Source organism: Cebus imitator, unplaced genomic scaffold, assembly GCF_001604975.1.
Source record: "Cebus imitator isolate Cc_AM_T3 unplaced genomic scaffold, Cebus_imitator-1.0 Scaffold43, whole genome shotgun sequence".
Taxonomy (NCBI): domain Eukaryota; kingdom Metazoa; phylum Chordata; class Mammalia; order Primates; family Cebidae; genus Cebus; species Cebus imitator.
Window position 1 is genome coordinate 8,042,430 of NW_016107358.1, and position 11,256 is coordinate 8,053,685.

At 42.3% G+C, this 11,256-nt stretch overlaps 1 protein-coding gene across 4 annotated transcripts in view; it reads right to left on the reverse strand.

Annotated features, from left to right (window-relative positions):
- The window catches only part of RREB1 (ras responsive element binding protein 1), a 150,903-nt gene that overhangs the window by 71,416 nt on the left and 68,231 nt on the right, over positions 1–11,256 (reverse strand). For 3 of the 4 annotated variants that reach the window (XM_017526757.2, XM_017526758.2, XM_017526761.2), the window contains exons 2-4: positions 7,169–7,287; positions 2,541–2,661; positions 1,676–1,888 (exon numbers count right to left, since the gene is read on the reverse strand). In XM_017526757.2, coding sequence (XP_017382246.1) covers positions 1,676–1,846 — 171 coding nt within the window. In that variant the 5' untranslated portion in view covers positions 1,847–1,888; positions 2,541–2,661; positions 7,169–7,287. The remainder of the gene's footprint in view (positions 1–1,675; positions 1,889–2,540; positions 2,662–7,168; positions 7,288–11,256) is intronic. The other variant, XM_017526759.2, reaches the window with a different exon arrangement.

The following is an 11,256-nucleotide window of genomic DNA, read 5'->3' on the forward strand; positions in this document are numbered from 1 at the left end:
TTTAGATTAATAACTATATTTATTAGACTACCTCTGGCCCAGACCTCCATTTCAAAAGCAAAGTTAGAATACCAGATCCCTGGAGGAGAAAGGAGGGGGATGAAAGGTGACCCTGCCCCACCTGCACAGTTGCCTCCTAATACCTTAAGAGGCAGCCTCCAGTTAGCATGCAAACATGGGAGATGCTGTGGGCATCCTTCAGGGCCCTACCCATGGTCTCTGATCTGGAGCCTGGACTTGGGACAACTTGGAGATACGTGAGGAAAAGCTCTTCCTGTCACTCCACTTGTTCCTGGTAGAACGGAAGGATGAGGACAACAACCGTCTGTCTTATTCTTCCCCAAATGCCTGCCACCTGATACAGTACCTAGATGGATATAGGAACTGGGTACATATTGTCCAATGGGTTGATGGATGGAGAGATGGATGAATGGACAGTCACATGAAAGTGGAAATAAACCTTTTCTTCCCAGAGCTAGCACTCCTTCTCGACTCAGGCCACAGTCATACAGGCTGAGAATTTTCTCAGGCACCCATAGGAAGAGAGGCACAAGGAGAAAAGGAAAAAAAGAGAGAGAAAGGAATCAATGTTCCAACCCTAAAACATCATGGAACTCTAGCAAGTTCTCATCCTTGAGAAAGATGTGGAGAAATGCACCTTCCCACACACTGCTGGCAAGGTTTGGGGCTGGTACAACTTTTCTTGGAGGGCAAGTTGTATTGAAAGCCTTAATTAAGGCTCTATTTCTAAGAATTTATAGAAAACCATCATATTAATACTCAGAGAATTGTGTATAAGGACAGCCACAGTAGAATTATTTATAAAAAAGAAAATTAGTTCACAAAAGCCCAGCAGGTTTGCTTTCTCATCTATCTCTGGTTCCTAAACAAACGCAAGACCACCTTCTCTCCAAGGATTTAGTATAGTCTTATTAAATCAGTTAAACCAAATTTTAAATACAAGGAAGTCAATTCATATTACATGGATCCAGAGATGAAATGAGAATTATTCACTCTGCCACCTTCCTTCTGTTAAACAATATGTTGCCAAGACAGCAACAACTTTTTGAAAGTGTCTCATTTATATATACATTAAAGATTCATCTTATTTCACAACAGAGAAGACGTTAACTTTTACAGCAGCATTCACCCTTTCCAATTCCACCTATTTACTTTCCCAGGTCTCCTGATCCAATGAAAAACCAAGACTAAATACCATCTTAAGTGGAATTCTCTGAAGCCAAATTTGGTGCTTTTCAAGGACAGAAAGCTGAACAACATTCCTAGCACAAGCAGTCCTTATTTGCTACCTAATCTGAAGACACTGAAAAATACCCAGGTATGTGAATGGAAACAAACCACATAACAGTGGAGAAATCAGTCACATTCCCTGCCATGGCCATCACATGAAGAACACTTGAGTTAAAATCCAATGGCGGGGCCAAAAATAAGGGCACTTCCACCAACATTGGCACCACAGCAAACAAAACTTTCTCCATGAAAGGAAACTAACATAAGCTGTGAAAATTTTGCTCTTGAAAAATGATTAAGTACTCTGGGTATGTCTGTTTTATTCCAAATTCTTCTAAGATTTTATCATAGGAAACTGGGAAACATCTCCCAATGTCTCACGGATTGAACCCACTGGAGGTCACCACCAGGTACGAACACTTACCTGGTTCCTTCTGCCAATCCGATTTGGTCCTGGAGGCTTCGAGGGGGACTTGATGCCCTGGGGGCTCCTGCCATTCTCTGTGACCTTCCCTACACTCATGACCGCCGACATCATGGTGTTGATGGAAGACAGGTCTGAACCTTCCAAGCCAACAGGTGAACTTGACGTCATTGGGACAGGGGTTTAAGCTTCTAAGAAGCCTCTGCCATAAAACTGAAAATCGGAAATTGCTGATGTGATCATGGGGAAGTTTAGGCTTCTGTCATTGCCAGGGGCGCTGGCCATGGCTACTCTAATTGTAATTCGGGTCAAAAACATCCAATATTCTCTTTCTCCAGTTAACAGCCACATTCATGCCCAGAATGATGGAAGCTTTCATCTAAACAAAGTGTTGGCATACTAAGGACTAAATAACCTTGCTTTTTTTTCTGACTGTGCACTACCAACAGGACTCAATGTCATGAGAGGCTGGTTTCTTTACCTTTCCTAATCAAGGTTAGGCAGAAGTGGGAAAGGCCAAGCCAACAATTACAAGGTCCAGAAAGCTGCCACCCTACCAGCACTCTCCTAAGAACCTAGACTCATTTACTACTATAGGAATGTTCTAGACCTAAAACTAGTAATGAGAAACACAGGGTTCCTTTAACTCCGCTGCTGTAATACAGTGACTTTGGTCGGGAGCCCGAATTTTATACGAGATTTGAGAAGCCAACGGCCATCAGAATTATAAACAAATTTCAAATTGACATATAAAAGCCTGTTTCTTAAAAAATATATATATATATATATATATATATATATACAGGTCACAAAGCCTAGAAAATGGAAAGAAGAACCCCCCTACCACCACCACACTGCTGATTACCTCCATTTTCTGACCCAATTGATAGGCTATGAAATTTCCCCCTGCTGTAGCTATCATCCACATGGAGTAGGAAATGAGTCTGTGTTGACCTCTTTTCTTCTCTTGGTAGCACTTGTTGACACTGGAAGGGAAGCAAAGGTCCAAAATGAACATCTTTTCACTTAGTGAAGAAAAAACTGAAATTGTTTATTTGCTGTAATCTTAGACCACTATATTCACGAAAATGCAAGAAGCACAAATGAGAGGCAGTGTCTGCCTTTCTTTCTTCCAAAACCACATTCTGTAGCTGTTTCTCAACCTTAACTGATCTTAACCCCTGCAGTGCTGCCTGCCACACATTCTCCCAACAGCCAAAAGAACTCTGCAGTATTTTAATTTCTGAAGCTCATATGTATACCCATGCATCAAACTTTCTTTCATACTGTGCCTCAGTCCCTTGCAAGGATGTTCAGGCTCCACTTAACCCATCTCATGCCTCTACCTAAAAGTGACCAAAGACAAAACACTTCAGGCATTTGCTAAAGGCTGAGTTGAGACACTCTTAGGACAGAACCAAAAGAAACCTGATGACATGAAAAGAAGGACCAAAGGGAAAACTATGGCCCATGGATATGTCACAATTCACTTCTTCAGGCCATGTGCATGTGTGTTCCTTTTAACTAGAACTATATGGCTACAGTTCTGGCCAGAAGGTATGAAGTCTACTGCTTCCCTCAGTTTATCTAGGAAGATATTCTATAGCTGAAGCCCTACCATAGGTATTAGGATATTAATATCCTATTATCCCACAATGTGTGCTAATAAATTCTACAAGTCCACAACAACAGCTGAAGATCAAGCTCATCATCTCAGCTGTAAGGAGAGTGTGTAGGAACAACACAAAAAAGAATATGATTTCTCATTGCTTCCTCCTCCAACTTTAGGGGATATGGCCTAGCATATAAGAAATGGTACGAACCACAGCAGCTACAAATACGCAGTACCTGCCTAAATTCTTACCAAAAGGGGCAAAGAGAATCTTAGGGACAGTACTTGTCTTGTAAAGAGACAAAATGTGCCTTCTTTAATAGACATTTTGAAGCTGTGAATCAAATGGTTTTCCAACTGGTAGGTAAAAGCACTACCTGCAGAAACATACAATTTGGGACTATGGGTCCAGCCTCTTTGCCCACATCTTCTCTATGAAGAGAAGAAAGCTACAGCCAAAATTTAAAAAATAAATAAATAAATAAAAAATTCTTGGCCGGGCGCGGTGGCTCAAGCCTGTAATCCCAGCACTTTGGGAGGCCGAGACAGGTGGATCACGAGGTCAAGAGATCGAGACCATCCTGGTCAACATGGTGAAACCCCGTCTCTACTAAAAATACTAAACATTAGCTGGGCATGGTGGTGCGTGCCTATAATCCCAGCTACTCAGGAGGCTGAGGCAGGAGAATTGCCTGAACCCGGGAGGTGGAGGTTGCGGTGAGCCGAGATCGCGCCATTGCACTCCAGCCTGGGTAACATGAGTGAAACTCCGTCTCAAAAAAAAAAAAAAAAAAAAAATTCTATACTGCCATCTTTCCATAATGTTTCCCCATGCTAGCAGACCTTAAATTTATGGAAAATTGTGCTTCAGGCTGGACACAGTTGCTCACAACTGTAATCTCAGCACTTTGGAGGCCAAGGTGGGAGGATCAGTTGAGCCTAGGAGTTCGAGACCAGTCTGGCAACACAGCAAGACACCATCTTTATAAAAGATTTTTTTAAAATTAAAAGAAAAAGAAAACAGAACTGTGCTTCAAACTTCCTGTTTTTAACTGTCTTTGAAGGTTTATTTTAGGCGATTTCTCTATAGGGATAAAACAAGTACACACAGTGCATACATGAGTGTGTAACAACAATTTTTTTCTTAATGGACTACTAAAAAGAGTCATCAGTTCCCTAGAATTTTTGTAATTGATCACATAATTATGTACTTGATTCATAAATGGATACCTTCAATACTGAAATTCACCTCATTCTTTTAAATATATATATATATATATATATATATCTCCCTCATAATTTTAATGTACAGAGAATTATCAAATAACTGACTAGAAATCTAGCTTTCCTGTAATTGTTACAAACTTTCCACCAATTTATACTATGAGGTTTGAAGATCATCTTGCTTTCATCATATTACTACATGTAGAAAAGAGGGCTACTCCCAGCTACTTCGGTGGCCGAGGCAGAAGGACTGCTTGAGCCCAGGAGTTCAAATCCAGCTTAAGCAAAACAACAAGACCCCATTACAAATGTTAAAAGCAAAAACAAACAAACAACAACAAAATGCATGTGTGTATGTGTGTGAAGAAAAAGAAAAAAATGTGGTAGAGTTTGCTCAAGTTAGGGAACACATTAAACACCTTTAAGACTAAATGCAAAATTGTAAGTCATAAAAAAAAAAATGCTAATTCTATCATTGAATAAGGGAAGAAAGTGGAGAGGAGGGAAATAATAAGGAAACTGACAAAAATATATTCACTAAACAGAGCCAAACTGCCAGTAAGAATTCTTTTCAGTCACGATATCAAAGGCACATTCTTGCAAACTACCTAAGTGGCTTAAATACAGGAAGCCTAGCAAGTCAGTACAGTTAACCAGTGTAAGGGCTGAAAATTGCAAAAGCTATCCCACTTTAAAAGGAGAAAAGCCTTGCAAGCTTGTTGTTTCCCATTTTGTCTGGACAGGAAGACATTTGCTAAATGTATTTCTTCCTTGGGGATAAAGTGTGACACTACCCACTGATGACACCAAGTTCACTTATATTTACTTCCTTTTCCTATTTTAACTTTAAGTAAACAGCAATTTTTTTTAAAAAAATAGAGACTTATCTCTAATCTGAAAGTATAATTAATAAAATGAAACTCCTAGCTACATTGTTTGAAAAAAAGAAAAGAGTCATTGGACTCATCCCTGAGAATCTGTTCCAGAAGCAACCAACAACCAGCCCCTTGGGCTGTGACAAGATTGTGCTTCAGTTTGTTCTTATGTTTTCTATTTGAGTTCTCCCTTCAGTATCACAGAGCAGGGCAGAAGGGGAAGAAGCTGTTTCAAGGCACAATGAAGCTCATTGTTCTATGTTAGAAAAAAACCCACTGTAACATGTGGGCTCCTCTACATGGATCATCTAACCAGCGCAAGCTAGCCAGTATTAGGTGGTCCTATGTACCCCATACCGCCACCCTGGACAATTCTGGAACAATAACCCAAACTAACCAACCTAAACCCTCCGATACTCAATCTCAGGGAATAAAAGATCATTTCTAACCCTTTAAAGCACTTTTTTTCTTTCTAGATATTTACAATCCTAGACTTTTCATTCTTTCCTCTGTGCCATTTCTTCTCCCTGACATCTCCCCAATATTAATAATTAATAATGTTATTATTATAAAATAAGGCCAGGTGTAGTAGCTCATACCTGTAATCTCAGCACTTTGGAAGGCTGAGGTGGGAGAATGGCTTGAGGCCAGGAATTTGAGACCAACCTAGGAAACACAGCAAGACCCCAACTATAAAAAATAAAAACCAGCCAGGGCCAGGCACAGTAGTTTATGCCCGTAATTCCAGCACTTCGGGAGACCAAGGCGGGTGGATCACCTAAGGTCAGGATTTCAAGACCAGCCTGGCCAACATGGCAAAACCCCATCTCTACTAAAATAACAAAAAATCAGCCAAATGTGCTGGCGCATGCCTGTAATCCCAGCTACTCGGGAGGCTGAGGCAGGAGAACTGCTTGAACCGGGAAGGTGGAGGTTGTAGTGAGCTGAGACTGCAACATTGCATTCCAGCATGGGCAACAAGAGCAAAACTCCATCTCAAAAAATAAAAAATAAAATAATAAATTAAATTAAAAATAAAAATCACTGGCCCTCTTCTAATATAATCCCTTCCAACTAGAATCAGAGAGCACCGGAAACCCAGATGAAGTTACCAAGTCATAGATATGATCAGCATTATCAAGCAGATCAACCTGGTATTCCAGTTTTTAACACACATGGTCTGGATTTGGGGGGAAGGAGAGAAAAGAAAAAAAAAAAAATGAGATGTTCCAGAGTGTGGCTTCCTGAGACAAACCCTTGGTACCCTTTCTCATCCCACATCTCAGGCCCATCAGATCAAGAACTAACAAGTTATAGCTCTAATTTCTTTCTTTCTTTCTTTTTTGAGACAGTTTCACTCTATCACCCAGGCTGTAGTGCAGTGGCATGATCTCAGCTCACTGAAACCTCTGCCTCCCAGGTTCAGCGATGATCTTCCCTCAGCCTACCTAATAGCTGGGACTACAGGCATGCACCAGCACATTTGGCTAATTTTTCGTATTTTTAATAGAGATGGGGTTTCGCCCTGTTGGCCAGGCTGGTCTCAAACTCCTGGCCTCAACTGATCTGCCCACCTTGGCCTCCTCAAGTGCTGAAATTATAGGCGTGAGCCACCGTGCCTAGCCTAGTTATAATTTCAACACAATTTTGCACCAAAGCCTCAGGAGGACCTGGAATTGGAGGGGGGGGACACAATGATTAAAAGGGAGGTGGGGAGGGCATGGGAAGACTCCACATTCAACATTGTTGTGACTCAGTGACAGTCAAAACCGTTTCACTAACCTGTTTTCTTTGTGTTATCAAACTGCCCTCCTTACTGGGGGGCTGAACCTGGCTGGGCCGAAATGTGGGCAGGATCACACCTCAGAGCCATCAGTCCTGGAGCACACAGTTGCAGCAACCTACAAAAACAAGAAAAGGTGATGTTAAAAGAGGATTAAGACCAGAAATGGTCCTCTGCTGAACATGACCCACTGGGAGTCATAAATAAGGACTACAAAACATTTCTCATCCCTTGCCTGCAATTACAAGCAAGCTGCCAGGAGCCAGGCTGATTCCATCCAGAGTTGTCCCATTAACATCCAAGTAAGAGCTTGGAGCTGAGTGTACCTTGAACAGACAGAAACACCCCTCTCCCCCAGGCAAATTCCAACAACGTCAAGGGAAACACCATGTGAGAATGGCCTGGACCACTGGCTCCCAGCGGAGCTTCGTGCATCCTGATGGCATGTTCACAGCAGATGCTTACAGGCTGCCAGGTTAACAAGAAGAGAAAAGCAATGCAGTGATTAGTGCTATCAGAAACACAAGGGAAAGAAAGAAGATAGTTGAAGAAATTAAGAAATATACAACTAGCAGTGGCTCACACCTGTAATACCAGCACTTGGGTAGGCCATGACTGGGCAGATCATTTGAGTTCATGAGTTCTAGACCAGCCTGGGCAACAAGGTGAAAACACTGTCTCTATAAAAAACACAAAAATTAGCTGTGTTGTGGCATGCGCCTGTAGTCCCAGATATTCTGTAGCTGAGGCGGGAGGATGGTGTAAGCCCAGGAGTAAGCTGAAATTGCACCACTGCACTCCAGCCTGAGCAACAGAGCCAGACCGTCTCAAAAAATAAAGTAAGAATAAGAAATATATAACCAAACAGTGTCTTAAAGGATAGATTATTACATCCTTGCCTGGGTGTAAGGAAGAAGTGTTGGTAATACATGTCAAATACGACCAAATGCAGACATTTTTCCTTTCTGTAGAAAGATGCAGAAAATGTCTCAAATTACACATGCCCTTCAAAAGTTTGAGCAAGTCTGCTCTGGAGCGTCAAGGGCTTCAAACCCCTGTGCTGGGAGAAAACTGGAATGCAGCATTTCCCAGAGCTACACCATGTAGCCACATTCTCTGGCTTTCAACACAGCTTCCCTCAGCTAACGTAAAGAGCACAAAATGGGAGAAAACTCAGAGGTAAAATAAACCCCACACAGATAACACCTACAGAGAAACAACTGCTTGGCATATTTTCTCACTTTTATTCCCCTTTTGGAGCATCTAGAGATAAGCTGCCCAGCTGTGCCACACAGCTGTCACCACGAACCTCAGGACTAACCCGCAGGGATGGCCCCTGTCCCACAAAAGGGGATGCAGAGTACCTCGAGCTGGACATTATGGCCCCCCCCACTCCCACCCCACTGAAAAAATGCACATACTCTATACTCAACAATTTTGTTCAGTACCAGGAGGGCTTGAGGACTAGAAAACCACCCAGGGAGAGCAAGGTAAGAATCCCTGTTTTGCCTGATATATAACCTGCCCCCTTGTAAACTATGAATAAAGTCCATTTTATTAAAATACCTGTGGAGTTTTCAGAAATGCACAAACAGCCTTTCAGACTATCTTCACCCATCTAAGGTGAAATTAAATACTGTTTTTAAAAAAGAAAGCAAAGTTATTGTTTTTTCATTTTTTTTAAGATGGGGTTTCACCATGATGGCCAGGCTGGTCTCCTGACCTCAGATAATCCACTCACCTCGGCCTCCCAAAGTGCTAGGATTACAGGTGTGAGCCACTGCGCCCAGTCTTTTTTTTCATATTTTAATTAATGACAAATGTTATTAGGAACAAAGTCTGGAGAGGAAAAGCCCTTTGTTTTTTTTCTAGAAACTGCCAAGATCTTCAAATAAATAGTGTGAACCACAGTTTTATTCATAATAAATAAAAACTTCAAAATAAAAAAAAAATTAAAGAAACAAAAACAAATAGGCCAGGCACAGTGGCTAATGCCTATAATCTTGCCACTCTGGGAGGCTTAGGCAGGTAGATCACCTGAGGACAGCTCATGACCAGCCTTGCCAACATGCCAAAACTCCATCTCTATTGAAAATATAAAAATTAGCTAAATATCATGGCACATGCCTGTAATCCCAGCTACTTGGGAGGCTGAGGCAGTAGAGCTGCCTGAACCCAGGAGGCAGTGGTTGCAGTGAGCCGAGATTGCGCTAGCTTGGGCAACAGTGAAGATCCATCTCGAAAATAAAATAAAATAAAAGTAAAATAAAATAAACACACTTCGGAGTCAGAACAAGTATCTGTAATTAAAAATTTCCAGCATATAGCTAAGGCTTCCATTAAAATTTAGACCTGCTGCCTCCCTTCATTTTAAAAAGATAACTTAAAAGGTCCACGGAGTGGCTTCCCAGAAGCACACAGGACAGCAAGGAAGAGAGAGGATGGCTTTAGAGCAAGAGGGCTAGGCTGAGAGACTTGACCTTGAAACTTCCATCCTCTTGCCCTTGGGTATAAATGATTTGAATATTGAGAATGTCTTGCAATAAGGCCAAAGTCACTAGGTTGTTTGTTTTGGGTTCTATTAGGCCTCAGGGATTCACAGAGCTTGAAGAGTGGAAAAATACAAGAGTTCTTAGAAGAAACTTTAAGATACCCCTTACCTCCATCACCAATGCCTCAGAAAAAAAAAAAACTAGTTGCACCCTAAAGATGACTCCTGTAGGTGAAATGTGACAGAAAGGCTGGGTCTTTGTGGTGTTGGTAAAGGCTGCTAAATTTTTGGATTTGTACTCCCACAAGATTTACGAAAAGCCAATGAAGGCAGGAAGACTAGGAGAGGGCGGAAGTCCCTCTGTGGGGGGAAGGAAAGGCCAGCCCCCAAGCCCCAGGGGAGATAAGGAACAATGCTATGTGAAGCCAGACACAGAAGATTAAGGGGCGGGTCTCCAGGTCTAAGGAGATAGCAATGAAGAGATGAAAGATAAGAGCTGCATCCCAGTTTCTGAAAAACCTAAAGGTGTTTTTTGTTTTTTTGTTTTTGTTTTTTTTTTTTTTTTTGAGACAGTCTCATTCTGTTACCAAGGCTACAGTGAAGTGGCACGATCTGTAACCTCTGCCTCCCTGGTTCAGGTGCTTCTTGTGCCTCAAGCCTCCCAGGTAGCTGGGATTACAGGCCTGTGTACCACCATGCTCGGCTAACTTTAAATTTTACATTTTTAGTTGAGACTAAAACTGGGTTTTTAGGATTTATCCATTTTGCCCAGGCTGGTCTTGAAAGCCTGGCCTCAGGCAATCCACCCACCTCAGCCTCCCAAAGTGCTGGGATTACAGGCAAAAACCTGAGGGTTCTTTTTTTCTTGTTTCTTTTTGAGACAGTCTCATTCTGTCGCTGAGGCTGGAGTGCAGTGGCATGATCTTGATCTCCGCTCACAGGAAACTCTGCCTCCCAGTTTCAAGTGATTCTCCTGCCTCCTGAGAACCTGGGATTACAGGTGTGTACCACCATGCCCAGCTAACTTTTGTATTTTTATTAGAGATGGGGTTTCACCATGCTGGCCAGGGTGGTCTTGAACTGACCTCACGTGATCCACCTGCCTCGGCTTCCCAAAGTGTTGGGATTACGGGCGTGAGCCACTGCACCCAGCCTCCTGAGGGTTCTTAAAGTGAAATCTAAACTCTGTCCTAAGGCCCCCAGGAAACGTGGAATAAGTTTAGATTCCTAGAATGATGGTTGAGACTCTGGAAAAACATTCTCACAACGATAGAACAATGGGTTTTACAACATTCGAGACCAGGATGGGCACAGTGCAGAGCCTCCACAACGCCCACAAATACTTGGGATGGCTGATCCATGCTATGTACAAGCCTAGTTGATCAATTATTCAGGCCAACCCAGGACAGGCTAAAAGTCTGAGTTAACAGTTCAGACACTAAAATGGTCTGAGCTATGAGGGAGCATGATGAACAGCAAAAGCATCTCTTGAAGAATGGGCTGAGTCTTGGCTAGGCTGGGGGCAGAATCAAACCAGGCTAAATGTTCCACCAGGGACATGACTGTTCTCTGCCTGCAAAGCTCGGGGCAAAACTG